The sequence below is a fragment of the Schistocerca serialis genome, chromosome 5 (assembly GCF_023864345.2).
Source record: "Schistocerca serialis cubense isolate TAMUIC-IGC-003099 chromosome 5, iqSchSeri2.2, whole genome shotgun sequence".
Taxonomy (NCBI): Eukaryota; Metazoa; Arthropoda; class Insecta; order Orthoptera; family Acrididae; genus Schistocerca; species Schistocerca serialis.
Window position 1 is genome coordinate 560,964,150 of NC_064642.1, and position 22,566 is coordinate 560,986,715.

Below are 22,566 nucleotides of genomic sequence, written 5' to 3' on the forward strand. Positions count from 1 at the left end.
AGTCATTCCCTGATGTCTTAACAGATGTGTCCTATCATCCAATCCCTTCTCCTTGTCAGTGTTTTCCACATATTCGTTCTTGGCCATCCGCCCTTATTATTCCCTCTTGGCTCTTGTACATATTGTATATTACCCATCCCACCCTATAGCTTACCCCTATTTTTCTCCGAATTTTGAACATCTTGCACCATTTTACAGTGTTGAACACTTTTTCCAGGTCAACAAATCATATGAATGTGTCTTTATTTTTCTCTAGTCTTGCTTCCATTATAAACTGCAATGTCAGAATTGTCTCTCTGGTGGCTTTACCTTTCCTAAACTCAAACAGATCATCAACTAACACATTCTTAATTTTCTTTTCCATTCTTCTATACATTATTCTTGTAAGCAACAGCTGTTAAGCTGATTGTGAAATAATTCTTGCACTTGTCAGCTCTTGCAGTCTTCGAAATTGTGTGGATGATATTTTTCTGAAAATCAGATGGTATGTCCCAGACTCATACATTTGACACAACATTGTGAATAGTCATTTTGTTGCCACTTCTCCCAATTATTTTAGAAATTCTGATGGAATGTTATTTATTCCTTCTGCTTTATTCAATCTTAAGTTCTCCAAAGCTCTCTTAAATTACGACTCTATTACTTGATCCCCTGTCTCTTCTAAATCGACTCCTGTTCCTTCTTCTACCACATCAGGCAACTCTTCCCCCTTATAGAGGCCTTCAGTGTACTCTTTCCACCTATCTGCTCTCTCCTCTGCATTTAAGAGTGCAATTGCTATTGCACTCTTGCTGTTACCACCCGTGTCTTTAATTTCACCAAAGGTTGTTTTCACTTTCTTGTATGCTGAGCCAGTACTTCCGACAATCATTTCTTTTTTAATTTATTCTCATTTTTCATGCAGCCATTTCATCTTAGCCTCCCTGCATTTCATATTTATTTCATTCCTCAGCAACTTGTATTTCTTTATTCCTGAATTTCGCTGAACATTTTTGTACTTTCTTCTTTCATCGATCAACTGAAGTATTTCTTCTGTTACCCATGGTTTCTTTGAGGTAATCTTCTTTGTACCTTGTTTTTCTTTCCAACTTCCATGACTGCCCTGTTTAGAGATGTCCATTCCTCTTCAGCTGTACTGCATACCGAGCAGTTCTTTATTCTGTATCTGTAGCCTTAGAGAACTTCAAGCATAAATCGTCATTCCTTAGCACTTCTGCATCCCACTTCTTTACGTATTGATTCTTCTTGACTAATCTTCTAAACTTCAGCCTACTCTACATCACTACTACATTGTGATCTGAGTCTATATCTGCTTCTGGGTATGTATTACAATCCAGTATCTGATTTTGGAATCTCTGTCTGACCATGATGTGATCTAACTGAAATCTTCCCATATCATCCGGCCTTTTCCAAGCTTTTGATCAGATATCAGATGACAGCAGCACATCAGGACCTGCGTGCACCGCTAATGGTCAGCATCACTTCAACTCACCAATCAAGAAACTAACTTCATATAACCTTGGAGCAGAGAGCATGCTATCTCATTGCATTATTTTATTTTGTTGCAGTAACTTGGACTCCACTCTTGTGGTGAACTGTGATTTGTATCGTGTACTCGACTTAGCTTGTATCCTGACTTGTATGAAATACTGTAACTGTGTTCACATTAAAATGTTTAGAACTTTGTGTACATTCTTATTTCTGTCTGGAATTACTACACAAGTGGCAACAACAGCAGTTGAGCTTTCATGTTTGTTTCTGGCCAATTTGACAATGACAACTGGTGCACACGTGGAGGTGGTGCTTCAACGTTTACTCCAGCAGAAGCTGGAATTCCACTGGCATTTGGAATTGCAACTGCAGGGACACTTGGTGATGTTGGACAGGCTACTGACCAGACTGCTCGCAAAGCCACAGCAACTGCCAGTCCATCTGCCTCCCTTCCCCACCTTATGACGAGTCTGTCGAGGGCAGGGAGGTGTACGAGAAGCATTTATAGCATCACTTTGCCATCTGCTTCAGGAACCCTTTTTCCTCTCATGTCAAGAAATGTGTCCCTTACTGACAGCTTATTACCACCAATCTGCTCATGTTATTTCCTCAAGGGCTGAGTTTAACAGTGAAGGCAGCAGCCCATGAATTGTATCATGCTTGGGTTGCCGAGTTGCAGGGTCTCAGTCAAAAGTGCCGCTTTGTTACCTCTCACAAGGAATCCCATGACTGTGAGGTCACAAGTTCAGCCTTTAGTAAGGCTCATTTGAAAGTGTTGTGCTAATGATTAGGACAGGAAAAATATTAGCTGGTAATGACTCACCATGTGCATACAGGAAGGTGACAGAAAATGAGTGTCTGTGAGGTGGAGAGATCAACCTTCTATGGAATGTATGTGTTACACTTCACTAAATGGACATTGTCTACATTCAAGAAATGCTCAAAACAAACCATTAACTTACACCATGAACACTGAATGAAAAATAGGATGCTACAGTGATCCAAAGGTTCACATTATCAAGACTGAAGACAAACTCCTTGGGAGTTACAAACCATGCAGGGTGTTCAGCTATGTATCCACTCTTAGTAAATGCATATAGAACCATACTCATGTAAGGGGCTGATGAGAACTGATGGCCTGTGATGGCTTGTAACTAAATGAGAAATAGTCTGTCATGGACAGAAACTTGGTATCCTTTTAGGTGTACCTGTAACTGTATGATAGTATATCTTATAGGCACAGAGAAAACAAACATCCAGGGCCTGAATTTGTCCAGTGATTATAGGTGGTATAAATTGTAATCTCACATTTCAGGAGGGACAGTTTGCTCTAAAGGAGTACGAATTTTATACACATTCCAGGAAACACGCAAAGGCAAGTTATTTTGATGAGCTATTGGCCAAAAGCAGTTGTAGATCTCTTATGCTCACTTTTCCACTCTCACTAGCTGTGACAAAATCTTCCCTACTGCTCTTGCAAGGTCATGCACACAAGAGACAATCATAGGGGGCAGAGTACTTCCACCTACCAAAACTTTGCTTACTACATCCAAAAACAAATTTCTGTCTTAAGAATCAAATCACTCTGCAAACAGACTAACAATGATTACAAATTTTGAAGGAATGTTGTATGTGGTCCAAGGGCAGTTCAGAATGGAAGCAAATAAGGAGTACCTGTTAAATTTATTCACACCATATTCATTAACTGAATTTTCCATCAGTACTCAGCAGAACACGGTAACTAAATTAAACAGGAATTCGGATAAAAAGAAATTTCGTTTCAGAAGACAGTGATTGACTTTTTATAAGGTTGTGTTTATTTCTTGACACAATCGCTTCATTATGGCACAATCATAGGCAGTGTCTGCCACAATAGCCACCTCCAGATGTCAAAAGTGCCGCTATCATACACAAAATATTTCCCTTTAAAAGACTCTTCAGCTTTAAAAAAGCAAGATGGTAGAGTTTTAAAGAAGAACTGGACCAAGAAATTGTGCTGTTGGAATATTGTATCAATTTGTCTGTTAACTTCGTTCTTCCAGTAAAAATAAATATACAGGAAATACAGGCTGAGGGCCAGCAGGACTGAATAGATTGTGGACCTTGAAGGAGGATCTAAAGAACATCTAGAGCAGTATCAATCAATGTTCAATGATGATCCTTTCTCAGAAAACACTATTCAAACAGGTGAAGAGTTTCTACAAGCAGTATCAACAATGTGAATGGAAATAGGTCTAAACTGAGACGAAGCAAAATAACTGGTGAGCTTGGAAGTTAGTAAAAAGTATCTGCAACAAACCTGTAACTCCAGAACCTGATCTCATTGGGATACCTACTGACAGAAGAGAAAATACTATCTAAAGTGAAAATTCAACATGATATGAGTAATGAAGTGGACATCTTTGCCAGACCATTCAGTATTGAAAAGTTAAGATGATTGACCCACCAAGTGCAGAGCTGACTTGCATGATATCCACACTGAACAAATAAAGCATTTTGGGCTTGCTGCCCTAAAATTGAGTGTATAGTTAATTGACAGTGGTATCACTATGATGCACATTCTCTGGAGAAAACCCAAGGTGATAGCCCCTCTAAAACCAGGGAAAGAACCTAAGGATTCACAAAACTTCAGGCCTGTGTCTTGTCTTCATCATGTCCACCATGCATTTGAAAGTATGGTCCATGACATAATTTTTGGCTCAACAGAGACAAAAGTCATAACAGAACTAACAGAATCTATGCCTCATATGTCATGTTGTGGCCAAATACTCCATCTCACCCAACACAAAAAGATGGCTTGAAATGGAACCCGATAACTGGAGTCACTTTTATAGACCTCTCAGGTGTCTATGAGATTGTCAGGCAGCAACAGCTGCTCATTAAATTTTATAACATGACTGAGGACTTCCGGATGACAAAATTTGTGGAATGTCTCCCGCAAAACAGATGTTTTTATGTGGCACTACATGAGAGGAATAGCTGCGAGAGAAAGCAAAAGAATGGCCTACTTCCAGGCCGTGTTCTGTCACTAATTTTATATAACAACCATACAAATGACCAGCCTATAAACACTGATACGAGACAGTTTATATACGCCAATGATACTGCCATGACTGCACAAAGAAAATCATTTGAGGAAGTGGAAGGGAAACTTATGTAGGCTCCTGAAGACTTAGTTACCTACTATAGAGAACATTTCCCCAAGCCAAATCACTGTAAAACTCTGGCGTGTGCCTTCAACCTCAGAAATAAAGACACACATAGGCAACTGAAAGTAATGTGGCAGGATCAGGAGTTGAACCATGATGACTTATCAACATGTTTGGGTATCCAACTTCACAGGACTCTCGAAATTTCAGATGCATGGTCAAAACGTTAAGGGAAAAGTACGTGTGAGGAATAATATCATCCAAAAACCAACCAGCATCAAATGAGGAGTTCAGTTTCAGAATAACGGCACTTGCACTACGTTTCTCTGCACCAGAGCATGCAGAAGCTGCATGGTACAACTCTGCACACACCAAATACATCATATACATCTATGTGCCAATAATGAGACTGTGTGCATAGTTATCTGGCTGTCTAAAACCAACGCCAGTTCAACAATTTCACCCCGTTGTCAGCATAGCTCCAGCCACAATCAGAAGGAAAGTTGCAGCTGAGTTCAAAAGGAGAAAACAGTCTGATGATCACAGACACCCGCTATACAGCAACCAAATACAGCACAGATGATTAAAGTCCCAGTGATGTTTTATGTGAATAACCAATTCCTTAGATGAATCAAATGAAATATAGTGAGAATATTTATGGCAAACCTGTATTAATCAGACACTAATAAATCCCAAGGAACATTTGGCTGCTGGGAATCACCCACCATTTCCAGCCTGGATGGCACTTAACTGCTTACAAACTGGTATCACATGGTACAGAACCAACCTGAGGAAATGGGGGTATGAAGAGAGTGACTCTTGTGAGTCTGGTGTAGCACAGGATCATCAACATCTATCAATATACCCAAAAATAGGTAAAACTTGCACAGTGATAGACTTTATCATAGCACATGACAAAGCCATTCATGTGGCTGATTACTGCAAATATGCAGTGTAGCTGGTGACCCAGATATGTAAAGTAAGTAAGTAAAAGTGGCATTTTGTGAACATGTTCATGTGTTATCAAACTGACAAACGGTCAGTTTGACTATCTATGAACATGTGTTCACCAAATACTGCTTTTAGCATCTGAAGATCACCACTGTGATCAAAATTGGTTATGATTGTGTCATAAAATGGTTTCTTATTTAATATGATTATATCATATTACTTTATCTCAATGGGCATGGAAACAAATTCTTGAAAACTGCCACTAGTATGGTCAGTAAAAAGACCCTATTTTCTCATATATTTTCTCCTGAACTCTCACGCTGTTGAACAGACATAGATGTACTTTGTCATTATGGTGTATGTGTATCAAAACAGTGTTACTGCAAGTCCACCAAGGTGCTCCTAGTCTACATCTGGACACAAGTGTCAATGGGTAAAATATGACCAGTATAGAGAACTACTTTAAACATTGCTGAGATCTGAAGACTGTAATATCACACAGCTGTAGAAGTCTATAAGTCAATAACAACAATAGTTAGAAATAAAAGCTTGAGTTGATTTAAAAATAGATGATATACATGAATAAATGAAACATAGTAAAATGTCCAAGACAGTTATATGAAATAGCTTAAGGTTAAAACACTCTTATGCCACATAATCATTACGTTTATAATCTTATGTCATTTTCCTTTCCCCATTCATCTTAAAGCCATTTCAGGCATGAAATTCTGTTAATTTGCAAACCTCTTTACATACCCTAGTGTCCAAAATTGAAGCATAACCAGGAAAATTAAAAAAGAAAGGTATAGTAAGTGACCACTGGATAGCAGTCAATATATACCCTTATCTGGAACCGTGCTTTGTGTATAGAAAAGGAGAAGATTCTGCTTTGAATAAACATTTGATCCAAGGACAACAAAAAGCAGTTCATAAGGACCAATGGGTGTCAGGCATGGTTGCACTTCTACTGAGAGCAGCACAATGCTGTAGAGATTCCATATGGATTTTGCTTTGTGAAATAGAATCATTGCACACCCTGAAGCTGTCAGACGCACATTTAAGTCTCAGTAGTAGTAGTAGTAGTAGTAGTAGTAGATGAAGAAAAAGAAGAAGACGAAGAAGAGAAGAGAGTGAGCACAAAGTGTTATTTCAAGATTTTGGTGATAGTTTTGAGATACAGGAAATGTTCCCCAGAGGCAAGGTTGACCAAGGAAGGATTAGGCTACAACACAGCCAATATCTGATGTTTTGAATACAATTTTCAGCAGAGTTTACAGCCGAGATAGCAGTGAAGTGCAGTTTTTCCAAAAAAGTGTGTACTGGTCCATGTGCCTGATGTTCAGCAGCAGGTGTCCCCTCCACAGGAGTGCAGAGACAAAATCGTTCAATTTAAAAGTAGTACATTCAGAAATATTCATGAATGAATAGAGTAACAAGCTCTTTAAGATGAATTCTGTTCTGGTTTTGCAGAATGATCCTTGTGGTACATCTTGAGGGATAGTGGTAGCCAATAAAATCACATTAACAATGTGGAAAGTTACCATTTTGGTAATGTTGGGGCCCTAGCATGGGGAAGCATCATGCTGGATGTCTGTTTGAAGTTTGACATCTTGAGGAATACCTTTAATGCTCAGAGGAGTAGGTATGAGGTACTGCAACCAAATGTATGACTTATCAGCAGTGCAAGTAGTCCATACTTCCTTCTCATGATCAGTCAGGACTCTCCAGCTTGAGCTGCAGTGGAGGATATTTTTAACATATATATGATGACCAAGGTTGTGAGGAGTTCAAAAGGTCTGTTGTGGTTCTATAGCTACACTATGTGATCAAAAGTATCCGGACACCTGGCTGAAAATGACTTACAAGTTTGTGGCATTCTCCACCAGTAACGCTGGAATTCAATATGGTGTTGGTCCACCCTTAGTCTTCATGACAGCTTCCACTCTCTCAGGTGTATGTTCAATCAGATGCCGGAAGGTTTCTTGGGGAACGGCAGCCCATTCTTCATGGAGTGCTAAACTGAGGAGAGGTATCAATATTGGTCGGTGAGGCCTGGCATGAAGTCAGCGTTCCAAAACAGCCCAAAGGTCTTCTATAAGATTCAGGTCAGGACTGTGTGCAGGCCAGTCCATTACAGGGATGTTATTGTCATATAACCACTCTGCCACAGGTCATGCATTATGAAAAGCTGCTCAATCATGTTGAAAGATGCAATTGCCACCCTGGAATAGCTCTTCAACAGTGGGAAGCGAGAAAGTGCTTAAACATCAATGAAGGCCTGTGCTGTGATAGTGCCAAGCAAAACAACAAGGGGTGCAAGTCCCTTCCATGAAAAATGTGACCACACCATAACACCATTGCCTCCAAATTTTACTCTTGGCACTACGCACACTGGCAGATGATGTTCACCGGGCATTCACAATACCCACACCATGCCATCAGATCACTACATTGTGTACCAAGATTCGTCACTCCACACAATGTTTTTCCACTGTTCAATCATCCAATATTTATGCTCCTTACACCAAGCAAGACATCATTTGGCATTTACTGGTGCTATGTGTGGCTTATCAGCAGCTGCTAAACCATGAAATCCAAGTTTTCTCACCTCCCACCCAACTGTCATAGTACTTGCAGTGGATCCTGATGCAGTTTGGAATTCCTCTTCCACTGTTGGCAGTCTCTGTCAGCCAACAGATGAGGTCGGCCTGTACGCTTTTGTGCTGTATGTGTCCCTTCAAGTTTCCACTTCATTATCACATTGGAAACAGTGGACCTAGGGATGTTTAGGAGTGTGGAAGTCTCATGTACAGATGTATGACACAAGTGACACCCAATCACCTGACCACGTTCGAAGTCTGAGTTCCGCGGAGCACCCCATTCTCCTCTCTCACAATGTCTAAAGACCACTGAGGTCACTGATATGGAGTACCTGGGAGTAGGTGGCAGCACAATGCACCTAATACAAAAAACATATGTCTTTGAGGGTGTCTGGATACTTTTGATCACATAGTGTATGTCGGTAAGTTGCTACAAAGGCAAAGAGTGCTTCATTACTAGTTTAAATGAAACAAAAGTCTTGTTGACATCAGAAGTTGAACGAAGCCCAGATGAATAAAAAGGAATTAATGCAAGAAGCATTCAGTTAATTGAATTTAAAAAAAGAAAAGAAAGAAGCAGAAAGATCTATCAGTTTACCAAAAATTTGAGAAGATGTGCATCTAACTCCAAAGGCACACTCTACAATAGATGTGCAGAACAGAGGTTTGTTGGGAAAGACATTATCTGGTTTAGCGATTTTTAAAAAAAATTATGCTTTGTTTTCACAGCTCTTTTAATTACTTTAATTGGACACTGTTGTATGCTGTAGTCTTTTGATTAAGACTTACCTTGTTGCTCTCATTTCATGCATATATTTCAGTTACAGACACTAGTGTAGTTGTATCCATTACTCCCTCATAGCAACATATACACCATAATTTTGTCCATAGTTAATGTATCTACAGAACTAAAAATTTGCTTCACTGAGATAAAGAAACCTACCTCGCAGCAGATGGTTGAGGCATATCCTCAATCTGTTCATTTGTTTCCTGAGCCAGTCTGAGTGCCAGCTCATGGTCTCTCTTTTCTTGCTCTAACTGTTCACGGTACTTTGCATCTTCCAAAGCTTCTTTTTCCAGTTGCTTCTGCAAATATATTTATTTTAAGTAGTTAATAATGGAACTATAATTTAGTCAGTAAATTGAGTTTTCACAAGAATTGGCTTTTGTATCAACTACAAAAGGTATAACATTCATCAGTTTCCATATCACTACAGACATGAATCTCACAAACAATAACTGGTAAAATTTTCTAGGTAGTTGGAATAACAACAATAAGAATTTTGCAGGTGCGAACTCTCCCTGCAATATATCCTTTTTTCCTGTTACACCCTGGCCTCAATCTTCACTAATCCCTGTCCTTTACCCACCTATCTCCTTCACTGCTCCCACTCCAGCACTGAATAGCCTTCTGTTCCACTAATGCATCCAATAGTTCCTCCTCTCCTCCACTACTTCTCCCCTTTTCTGCCCCCCCCCCCCCCCTCATGCCACCCAACTGCACCAAGATGCCATACCCTGTCGCTGCCATGTAGGTGCATGCTCCTACAAGCAACACACCCTCCCCCATCCCTACCCTGCTATTCCTCCCCCTCCGCACCCCAGCCACATCCTTAACCCCTCCATACATGGAATGCTTCTCCCATCAGGTGCAGCTGCTCCAGTCTAGCCTCAGTGACCAGAGTTAGTGGTCCTGCATGTGATAGATTGTTCTTGCGTGAATGGGTGTGTTTTCTACCTTAGAAGAAGCCCTTTTGGCTCGAAGCTTAAATGTGAAGCAGTCTTTTTGTTGTGTCTGTCTGCAACTCAACAGCTCCTCTATTGGTGAGTAGCAATGTATACTGCCACTAAGCCATCCTGGGTTGCCAATATGAAATAGATATATTACTACTCACCACACAGAGGCGGAACTGAGAACCAAAAAGGCATGTACAAAAAAAGTCTGTTAGATACTATCAGCTTGGACTAATTCCTTTAGTCAGATGTAGTGAAACACACACACACACACACACACACACACACACACACACACACACACACACACACGGCCACTGTCATCTCCAGATGGTAATGTACATGATAACTAACAACATACTCTTACAAATGGCTGGCAATAGATTTATCACACTTGACAAACTTTTTAGATTTCAGTTTCAACTCGGACACAACTGACTTAATGTTGAGCATAATTATTGTCTTTTTCTGTCCCTGTGCCCACCAAGAAAACCAAATTCCTTTTCCTGCAATTAGTTGCAGAGGGGTCTCCTAGGGGATTCTTATAAATCCATTGGGAGATGGCACTTTAAGCAGACAAGGAATAGTAATGGTGCTTTTAGCATCTCTAAATTCAGTTTCTAACAGCAATGGATCTTTACACCAATCTCCTCAATGTGTATAAGAAGTAATAAAGAATCAGTTGATTTTCTGCCACCTAAAGGAAACGTATGTACAGAAAAATATCTGCAACTGTTTCTTCAGTACTAAAGTAAAAATATAGAGGAATTCTTTACAGATGTATTATATGGCTGTTACTAATTATGTTTTGTAATTCTCTATGTGAAAGACAAACATTTTTTTTCTTATTCAAAGCATAAAGCAGTATTAATTTGATTAACACTTGATAAAGAGATGACAGGTAATTCACAGAAAATGTTACACTAAAGAATGAAAATTTAACTTCTTTTAGCACTCACCTGAAGTGCTGCAGCAGCTCTCCTGTCTTCCTCCTCTTGTTTTTTCCTTGCTTCTTCCTCAGCCTTTCTCCTAGCTTCCATTTCAGCCTTTCTGAAAATTTCAGTGAAATCAAGAGTGTAATGCTTAAATTCCATACTACAACAAAATGTAATAAAGTTTCTTAGCCCTTACGACAATTATTATTGGTATAAAATATAAGGTAGATTTAATTATTTCAAATACATGCATTACACATTCTCCCAAAAACATTACAATTATACATACATATAAGGTGACATCAGGCACACACATACAAATAAAAAAACAGCCTACAATTTGGAAACAGAGGTTTCTTCACACAGATGAAGTGTTTTACAGTAATATTTGATTGTACTTTCATTTTGTAAATCCTTTCTTTACCATTGTTTTCATAATGTTTCCAGAGTACCACTCTACTGAGGAATAGCAGTTATAAAATAAAAGACATGACAAAGTGGGATTCGATGATGAGAAGTGTGGCTGTTGGAAACAACATGCTGTTGTGCCTATACAGTAATCATGGGTGCAGAAAACAGTTAATATAAACTTTCAATGAAGTGTAACAAATACAGGTAAACATGCTCAAGGGAAGAAGCAGCTTAAAATTGCATTAATAATTAACTATCATTAAACTACTACAAATCATGTGTAATTTTTCAAGGTAATGTTGGTATAACAAAACCAAAAGAAAAGCTGGTACTTTTAAAGAAAATGTTGCTTCCTCAGTTATGATAAACAGTTGCCATTTATCTCACACTATTAGCTTAGCACCAAAAGGATTATATTGATATTTATCACATAAAAGTTACACCTACATTTTTAGCAAATGATGCACAATGAAAACAAAAATTACAATTGTTTCATTGTTAGCAGAGAATTTTTAATCCTCCTGTCTAGATTATTGTACAATTTTTAGGAATAATTACAAATCATGTAATTGGTTTTTATTTGAAACTATAGAGATTCCCAATTCCAGCTTTAAGTCAGACTGGAGCTTGTTGGTAGTGAGTTGCTTGACAATAGATGTTGATAATATCTTTATAAAAAGATCTAATCAAAACCACTAGTCAATGGCCTGTAAGAACATGACATGCAGTTTCATATATTAAATGATAATACTGATAATGGTAGAAAATTTACTAAATTTGAATTTAGGAGGGTAATCAGTAACCCAAAAATTGGCTATTTTAGGAAATCTCTCAAAGGCACGAATTGGAGTGGTGTATAGAGGAAAATGATGCCATGTCAACAAATACAGCATATTTATTAATAAATTTGTCTTTATCTGAAATTAGAGTAAAGGTATCTTGTGAGATAAAAAGGAATTGTATCTGTCAGTGAGCTCATTATTAGACATACTCCACACATATACACAAATTTATTATGAGCAGAACACAGTCCCACCAAGTACAGTAACAAAATAAAGACAGCATGGGTATAGTGAAGGAGGAGAATGGTACAATAGAGACAGGAAAATGTATGTTATGTTGATCATAGGTCGGGCAGATATCTTTTAACAGTAACTGATATGTTGACACCAGAAGTGTACAGTATAGTAAAACTTTTTAACAAGCATTTTGTAACTTTTACTCAAAAGATGGGGATGTCAGACTCACTAGATACTGCCATGGAATGTCTTGGAAAAGCTGTTACAAATAACTTCAGTAATATGAATATGATCTTCACAACACCAGGAGAGGTAATGTTCCCCAAGAAATCTTTAAGACAAAAAGAATATCTAGTGGTTATAGCAAGTATAAACAAAGTTTATACGTTAAACAATGAAAAATCCAGGTTGGAATATCAACAATATTGCGAAAATGATGGATTGCTACTTACCATAAATATGACACACAGAGTTGCAGAGAGGCCAACAAAAAGACTGTTACACATTCAGTTAAAGCCTTCCTCAGAGAGGAAAACACACACTCATTCACACAAGCAAGTACGCCTGAAGCACACATGACTGCTACCTCTGGCTGCTCTGGCCAGAATGCAGCTTTGTCACATCAAACAGAAGCAGTAATCCTGAGTGGGGTGGAGAAGGGGGACGGGCTGCAGGGTATGAGTAGGTGAAGAAAATTCAGTGTACCCTGGAGCAAAATGTAAGGTTTAGATGGTAGTCAGACAAGGCTGCCACATGTAGCATTGAGTGGCTGTAGCGGAGGGGAGAGGAAGAGGGAGACAAGGAGCAGAAAGGAGAGGAGCAGATAAGAGGAGAAAACTGCATTGTCAGACAGCAGCACACAATGAAGGTGAAGGGACAACATGGATTGGGAGGAGGTGATAGGACAGAGTGGGTGGAAACTGTTGGGTGGAGGTTGTGGGGATACGAGATTACCATAAGTTGTGGCCGGGATGATTTCAGGAACAGAGAACCTGTTGTAAGGGTAACTTCCATCTGGGCAGTACAGAAAATCTGGTGATGGAGGGGAGGATCAAAATGGCTTGGGTTGCAAAGCAGCCATTAAAATCGAGTATGTTATGTTTGGCTGCATGTTGTGCCACTTTGCTCTTGGCTACCATCTGGCAGTTGTCATTCAACCTGGTGGGCAGCAAGTTGACAGTCTTACCAACATAAAAAGCAAACAATTGCTGCATAGCTGGTATATGGTAGGCTTCTTTCACACATGGCACAGCCTCTGATGGTGTAGGATAAGTCCGAGACATGGCTAGAATAGGAAATGCTGGGTGGATGGATCGGGCAGGTCTTGCACCTGGGTCTTCCACAGGTATATGACCCCATGGCGTGCTTCCCAGCAAACTTCTCTCAGAGGCTTCTTCAAAGATCTACGAATTTCAACACTTCATTCTCAGTGCATTTACTCTTTGATGGTATTTGATGCATATAACAAAAAAGAACAGTTTCACTTAATTTGTGGTTTGCACAACCACAATACACAATAGAGAAATATACAACTTTTTTATTTCCTTTCCTACAATTCAATGGTTCATAGAGGACACAGTTGGATTCTGGCCAGAGCAGCTGGAGATAGGGGTCATGTGTGTGTGTGAGGTGTGCCTGCTTGTGCGAATGAAGGTGTGTGTTTTCCTTTCTGAAGGGGCTTTGGTCAAAATCTCATTGTGTAACAGTCCTTTCTTTGAGACTGTCTGCAACTCGAAGGTATCATCCTTATGGTACATAGCGATCTATCCTTTTCATAATATTGTTTGAAGCTAATTTGTTTTATTTTGAGCTTAGTAAAACATTAAGCCAGTAGAAACACTACCAGAATCTGAGTAAATGCCTACTGTTACAAAGGAGAAGAGACAGGCAAACATGCGTCACTCTGACCATAAACTGATCACAACTAATGAATAACCAATGTCCTGTTATGAGGACACAATTTGCTTTATCATCTTGTATTTTGCTTATATCTGTCTTATTTTCACCAAGTTTCCCAGCACACATCTCCTAGAGGCCTCTTCAATGATCTTGGAATTCCCACACTTACTTCCCAGTGTATTTATGCTTTGATGCTATTTTAAGCAAATAACGATAATAATAACAATAATAATAAACAGTTTCACTTAAATTGTGGTTTACATAACCATAATCCACAATAGAGAAAAATATTGGTTGTAGTATTTATTTCCTTTCCTATGATTCAGAGTAGGTTTGGTATTCTGGTGGAAAGGTGTTCAACAAGGTCCCTTCAACATAAAACAAGAATTTAGGAGTCCAATATATTCAGAATAAAATCAACAACATATCTCATTAGCTATTCCCCTTACAAATTATCTGACTATCTTGATTCAAGACTACTGTTAGCTACATGACAAGTAGCAATTTTTATCGTAATTAGAGCTCTACCATAACAGCTCATGGATAGTTACCATTGTATGATAAATATCAATGTGACCATGTAGATATAGCAACGTTCACAAGAGAGATAAACAACAGCCATTAACATCATGGAAGAGCACCAGCTCCCAATACCTCCTAAAAAAGTGACTTTTCTGTTTATTCTACTGCTTTACATTTGCTTGGGCAATTACAAATAATTTATATTAGTTCAATGGCAGTAAAGTATTAAATCAGTTTCCATGACCTGCTTCACTTTGATGATTATACTTTGACTCATTTCACATGTATGTATATTACCCTGTACGAAAGGAATAATAAAACTCAGTGAAAATACTTATTGCACAACAAATCAATTTGTAAAATTTTCATTAAGAGAAATGTGTAAGTTTTCGGGGGATAAAAACGGTCCCTATGTACTTGATATGTAGGGGACGGTAGGACATTCCTAGAGTCATCATTTAAAGCCAATTCTTGAAACATCGTTAATAGACACAACAAAAATCAAACTTTTTTTGGTAGGTTAAAAACTGTATCAACAGATAAAAGTAACAGTATCAAATTGTTATTATCACGAGTGGACAACAAACAAATGTGCCTCAAAGCTGTTTCAATTTGCAATTTTATTCCCATGTTTTTGTGTTGGTGTGAAGATCTGCGAGAAATAAACTCAGACCACGTTTTATTTAACATGCTAATTGTTATTCAAAGCTGTCAGAACATCAGCACATCATGTAATTATTAGACTGTGTGTTTTTATCTATTACACAGAGTCAGATTTGTGATTCATAATTTCAAATATTTCTTTAATATGCTTTTCGCCAAATCACAGCTCTTAACAGCTGTGTGTGGGACTATATTCAGCATACAATAACATTTGCAAGTTTTAATACCACACAAAAGTTTAGTGATTCTTCAAGAAAACACTGGTGGAACATCAATATAGTCAGAAAGCCAATATGGTGGAAAGGTGCAAACAAAAGAGCACATAGAAGGAGGAGGAGGAGGAGGAGGAGGAGGAGAACGAAGAGGAGGAGGAAGAAGAAGAAGAAGAAGAAGAAGAAGAAGAGAGCGAAAAACAGGAAACTGATACCACATGGGTAGTAATAGAAAACGAGTACAAACCAATCCAAAATTCATCACATACTTCTCTACATCTACATCTACACTCTGAAAACCACCATGAGGTGCATGACAGAGGGTTTCTTCCTGTTACATTCACATATGGAGCGCATGAAGAATAATTGTTTGGATGCCCCTGTGTGTACAGTAATTATTCTAATCTTATCGTCACGATACCTATTTACGTGATATCTAGGGGACTGTAGGATATTCCTAGAGTCATCATTTAAAGCCAATTCTTGAAACATCATTAATAGACTTTCTTGAGATAGTTTATGTCTATCTTCAAGATCTTCCAGTTCAGATCCTTCAGTATTTCTTTGATACTCTTCCACAGACTAAATAAACCTGTGACCATTCATGTTGCCTTTCTCTGTATACATTCAACACCCCTTGTTAGTCCTATTTCTTATGGATCCCATACACTTGAGTGATATTCTAGAACCAGTTGCAGGAGTGATTTGTAAGCAATCTCCTTTGTAGACTGACTGTACTTCTCCGGTATTCTGGCAATAAACTGAATTCTACCACCTGCTTTACCCACGACTGAACCTATCAAGCCATTTCATATCCCTACAAATTGTTACATCCATGCATTTATATGAATTGGCTGATTCCAAACGTGAGTCAGTGCTATTTTAGTCATAGGATACTATGTATTTTCATTTTATGAAGTGCACAATTTTACATTTTTGAACATTTAAAGCAAGCTGTCAATCTTCGCACCACCTTGAAATATTTTCAAGATCTGACTGAATATTTATGCAACTTCTTTCTAATAGTATTAAATTAGACATAACTGCATAATCTTACTAATAATCACAGAATTTTTTCTCACAACAATCACATGCAGTACCAACAGGTAAAAACTTTGCTTGTTGAGATATTCTGAAACAAAGATTTTTCGTTCACTCTTGTATTCCCTTCATCTTTATGTGAGTTTTCCTTCATTATAGGAGGTACTTTAACGTGAAATGTAATACTTTTTTGTGCATTCACTTTAAGAAATGTTGTTACTCACTTCCTTCTATTTTCCTCCTCTTCTCTTTTCTTTCTTTCTTCTTCCTCCTTGCGCTTTCTTTCTCTCTCCATTTCTTCTTGAATCTTGCGCAATCGTTCTTGTTCTTCTGCATTCTTTTGCTGTTGCAGTTTTGTCTGTAATTGGCTCATTTGCTCATTTATTCGATTCATCAGCTGAAGGTGTAGACTGTCCACCTGGGCTGTAGTGATTGAGTCATCAGTCTGGAACAGGAGCATATTTCAAAGTAATAATAGAATTGTGATTTGCTATTTAGTTATACCAGTTTACTTGTGTTGTAAAAATAGTTCTTACCTGCATACATGTTTCCTCACATGTTACTCTAAATGAAAGTTGCTTAGTCAAAGTTTTTTAAAATTTTTGAACAATAAATTCCCTTTAAAACATTTCACCATGAAATTCATTCGGTAAACCGAGGATGAGTTTGCTATATTGGCAGCAAAATGACTGATGATGACTGATTTAGAGAGAGCATAAAATGAAGATTGGCATTAGTAAGAAAAGTGTTTACGGAATTGAGAAGCTTTTACATTTCTTGTACATTTAAGTGTTATTACTTCTTTTCTGAAAGTGTTTGTCCAGAGTGTAGCCTTGTATGAAAGTGGAACATGGAAAATAAACAGTATGCACAAAAAAAACTGAAGCTTTTGAAATTTGGTGCTACTGAATAAGGTTGGGGGTAGATAGGTAGATGCAATAGCTAACGAAAAGGCAATGAGTTGTGTCATGGAGAGAAGAAATTTCTGGTACAATTTGACAAAAAGGAGGGCACAGTTCATAGGCCACAGCCTGAGGCATCAACAAATAATCAAAACAACCTTCCCCAGCTTGGTGTGGATAGCACTAAGTATCTACAGTCAGACAACTTGTCTCACATAGCAGTAATTTTGTTTATGGGCCGCTGAATAAAGTTATGATTAAAATTCAGACAACAATGTTAGCTAACTGAATATCACCATTTTCATACATCTTAGGAACTCTTCAAGGAAGGAAAGTTCTCTGGAGACTGAATGTCACCTGTTCACTTCTGGAGCGACACCTCATGGCAATAATGGGAGCTGTGAGCTACCATACAACCCAGTCTGCCCAACTGCAGTACCAGTTTGACAGGAGCTATGGCCACTTGCTGGCTGCCCGACTCAAGCACCAGTCCAGCGTGAGTCACATTCCCTGTGTGACCTTTTACTGCATTTTTCCTTCACGTCCCTTAAACATTAACTCTGTACCAAGAAATCTGCTCTTATCAGCTTCTTAATCAATACACGCTGCATCTTAGTTCAGTCAGGATGTTGGTGGCAGCTCACGATGACTTCTGGGTAGTGGCAGCTCATACCGGCCTGGCACTGCAGTCAGGCAACCTTGCACCTATCTCCTGGGTCTACAAAACTTCCTCATCAACCAATCTATTTATTAGTTAAAAAATTGGCCAGATGTGAGTACAACATGCACTCTGAAGGTTCTATGCACATTTAATTATGTATACAGACAGCTCTTCCATCCTGGGAATCAAGAATCTCGACAATATTTGCCTGTTATCAACATTGATACCGGCAAGATATTGGTCCCAGGGATTCCAAAATTTCTGAGAAAGTTTTGATTTTAAGTTTTACTTTGGATAACAAATGAAAAAAGAAATCTTTTGTGTGATTTAATTACAAATTAACAATTTTTGGATTTTTTCCTTTACTTGTGCTGTGAAACCTTGTTCTCTGCAAAATTTCACAATTCTAGGTCAATGGGAATTGCTGATGATGAGGTCCCATAATCCAAGGAGCATAGGGGACAATCCAGGAGACCTGCACAACCTACTGGGCAAGGTCCTAGTGGAGGTGGTTTGCCACTGCCTTGGGAGAGAGGTTTGGAGGAAAGGTTAAATACTGAATTAGGGTGTTGTGGTGCCAGATTGTGTTGATTGGAATTTTGAGGTTTTGGAGGGAGTGGAGCTGGAAGTGGGAGACTGAGTAGATGACATGGTATTAGAAGGTGGAAAGTGTAATACCATGTCACCCTCACAACACCCCCACAACGACCCCATTAAGTTTTATTTACATTCCCTCCGCAAACATGCCTTCACCCTAGCCAGATTACGCTCACATATTTTATTTTCTCAGGCTTGTCTGACATTTGGCATAACCCCCAAAGGCCTCACACTTAAAGTTCCCATCTCTGGCTGCAACCCTTCTTTCCATCAGTCCCTATACCAGTTCCAAATTGAACAATCCATTGCCCTCACCCACCTAATACTTCACCTACACATCAACTCAGCCAATGAACACACCCGTCAACTCCTATCCTTAATAAAAGTCCTCAATCTTTCCTCTCCCACATCCACACTGGCTATTCAGAGCATCCTCCTACAGGCCAACCGCAAATTAGAACAGCATGCCACCCTTCACTTCAAAAAACTATGCAATCTCCTGGTTTCCCACCTCCAGAAAGGCAACTCACTCACCCTTCACAACCTTTCCAGCAAACCTCAACCACCTCTCATTGCACACAAACCCAGTCTCTCCCATCTACTCAGTCTCCCACTTCCAGCTCCACTCCCTCCAAAACCTCAAAATTCCAATCAACACAATCTGGCACCACAACACCCTAATTCAGTAGTTAACCTTTCCTCCAAACCTCTCTCCCAATCCGAAACCTCTGTCCTATCCAAAGGCCTCACCTTCAGCCCCACTCCCAGATTCAACCAAACAGCCCTCGTCAAAGATTTACTGTCCTACACTCGTACTCTCTGCTGGAAGTATCACTTTGGCACGAAGATAAATGATCCTAATCCTACCCCTAATGATCTAACTCCCCAAGACACTATCCAAATTGAGCCCTGCCTGGAACAGTTACGTCCTCCGTCACAGCGGGACCCACCTCCTCTTCCTCAAAATCACCCTCTCCAAACCTTCCAGGAATTTCTGACTTCCAGCCTTGCCTCTCAATCCTTCTTAAAAAACCTTAATCCTACTCCCAACATCACCACTGCTGAAGCCCAGGCTATCCGTGATCTGAAGGCTGACCGGTCCATCTTCATTCTTCCGGTGGACAAGGGTTCCACGACCATGGTACTTGATCGTCAGGAGTATGTGGCTGAGGGACTGCGTCAGCTTTCAGACAACACCACATACAAAGTTTGCCACGGTAATCCCATTCCTGATGTCCAGGCGGAGCTTCAAGGAATCCTCAGAACCTTAGGCCCCCTACAAAACCTTTCACCTGACTCCATCAACTTCCTGACCCCACCGACACCCCGCACCCCTACCTTCTACCTTCTTCCTAAAATTCACAAACCCAATCATCCCGGCCGCCCCATTGTAGCTGGTTACCAAGCCCCCACAGAACATATCTCTGCCTACGTAGATCAACACTTTCAACCCATTACGTGCAGTCTCCCATCCTTCATCAAAGACACCAACCACTTTCTCGAACGCCTGGAATCCTTACCCAATCCATTACCCCCAGAAACCATCCTTGTAACCATTGATGCCACTTCCTTATACACAAATATCCCGCACGTCCAGGGCCTCGCTGCGATGGAGCACTTCCTTTCACTCCGATCACCTGCCACCCTGCCTAAAACCTCTTTCCTCATTACCTTAGCCAGCTTCATCCTGACCCACAACTTCTTCACTTTTGAACGCCAGACATACCAACAATTAAAGCGAACAGCCATGGGTACCAGGATGGCCCCTTCATACGCCAACCTATTCATGGGTCGCTTAGAGGATGCCTTCTTGGTTACCCAGGCCTGCCAACCCAAAGTTTGGTACAGATTTATTGATGACATCTTCATGATCTGGACTCACAGTGAAGGAGAACTCCAGAATTTCCTCTCCAACCTCAACTCCTTTGGTTCCATCAGATTCACCTGGTCCTACTCCAAATCCCATGCCGCTTTCCTTGATGTTGACCTCCACCTGTCCAATGGCCAGCTTCACACGTCCGTCCACATCAAACCCACCAACAAGCAACAGTACCTCCATTACGACAGCTGCCACCCATTCCACATCAAACGGTCCCTTCCCTACAGCCTAGGTCTTCGTGGCAAACGAATCTGCTCCAGTCCGGAATCCCTGAAGCATTACACCAACAACCTGACAACAGCTTTCGCATCCCGCAACTACCCTCTCGACCTGGTACAGAAGCAAATAACCAGAGCCACTTCCTCATCCTCTCAAACCCAGAACCTCCCACAGAAGAACCACAAAAGTGCCCCACTTGTGACAAGATACTTTCCGGGACTGGATCAGATCCTGAATGTGGCTCTCCAGCAGGGATACGACTTCCTCAAATCCTGCCCTGAAATGAGATCCATCCTTCATGAAATCCTCCCCACTCCACCAAGAGTGTCTTTCCGCCATCCACCTAACCTTTGTAACCTCTTAGTTCATCCCTATGAAATCCTCAAACCACCTTCCCTACCCTCTGGCTCCTACCCTTGTAACCGCCCCCGGTGTAAAACCTGTCCCATGCACCCTCCCACCACCACCTACTCCAGTCCCGTAATCCGGAAGGTGTACACGATCAAAGGCAGAGCCACATGTGAAAGCACCCACGTGATCTACCAACTGACCTGCCTCCACTGTGACGCATTCTATGTGGGAATGACCAGCAACAAACTGTCCATTCGCATGAATGGACACAGGCAGACAGTGTTTGTTGGTAATGAGGATCACCCTGTGGCTAAACATGCTTTGGTGCACAGCCAGCACATCTTGGCACAGTGTTACACCGTCCGGGTTATCTGGATACTTCCCACTAACACCAACCTATCCGAACTCCGGAGATGGGAACTTGCTCTTCAATATATCCTCTCTTCCCGTTATCCACCAGGCCTCAATCTCCGCCAATTTCAAGTTGCCACCACTCATACCTCACCTGTCATTCAACAACATCTTTGCCTCTGCACTTCAGCCTCGACTGACATCTCTGCCCAAACTCTTTGTCTTTAAATATGTCTGCTTGTGTCTGTATATGTGTGGATGGATATGTGTGTTGTGCGAGTGTATACCCATCCTTTTTTTCCCCCTAAGGTAAGTCTTTCCGCTCACGGGATTGCAATGACTGCTTACCCTCTCCCTTAAAACCCACATCCTTTCGTCTTTCCCTCTCCTTCCCTCTTTCCTGATGAGGCAACAGTTTGTTGTGAAAGCTTGAATTTTGTGTGTATTTTTGTGTTTGTTTGTGTGTCTGTCGACCTGCCAGCACTTTCATTTGGTAAGACACATCATCTTTGTTTTTAGATATATTTTTCCTACGTGGAATGTTTCCCTCTATTATAACTATATATATGTAAGATATGAATTAATAGAGGGAAACATTCCACGTGGGAAAAATATAACTAAAAACAAAGATGATGTGACTTACCAAACGAAAGCGCTGGCACGTCGATAGACACACAAACAAACACAAACATACACACAAAATTCAAGCTTTCGCAACAAACTGTTGCCTCTCAGGAAAGAGGGAAGGAGAGGGAAAGACGAAAGGATGTGGGTTTTAAGGGAGAGGGTAAGGAGTCATTCCAATCCCGGGAGCGGAAAGACTTACCTTATGGGGAAAAAAGGACGGGTATACACTCGCGCACACACACACATATCCATCTACACATATGCAGACACAAGCAGACATATTTAAAGACCAATATGTCTGCTTGTGTCTGTATATGTGTGGATGGATATGTGTGTGTGTGCGAGTGTATAC

At 40.1% G+C, this 22,566-nt stretch overlaps 1 protein-coding gene across 7 annotated transcripts in view; it reads right to left on the reverse strand.

The window, feature by feature from the left end:
• Positions 1 to 22,566, reverse strand: part of LOC126480967 (myosin heavy chain 95F) — a 390,816-nt gene that overhangs the window by 30,411 nt on the left and 337,839 nt on the right. For all 7 annotated transcript variants that reach the window (XM_050104401.1, XM_050104400.1, XM_050104395.1 and 4 more), the window contains 3 exons: positions 16,852 to 17,072; positions 10,885 to 10,975; positions 9,135 to 9,277 (listed from right to left, as the gene is read on the reverse strand). In XM_050104401.1, coding sequence (XP_049960358.1) covers positions 9,135 to 9,277; positions 10,885 to 10,975; positions 16,852 to 17,072 — 455 coding nt within the window. The remainder of the gene's footprint in view (positions 1 to 9,134; positions 9,278 to 10,884; positions 10,976 to 16,851; positions 17,073 to 22,566) is intronic.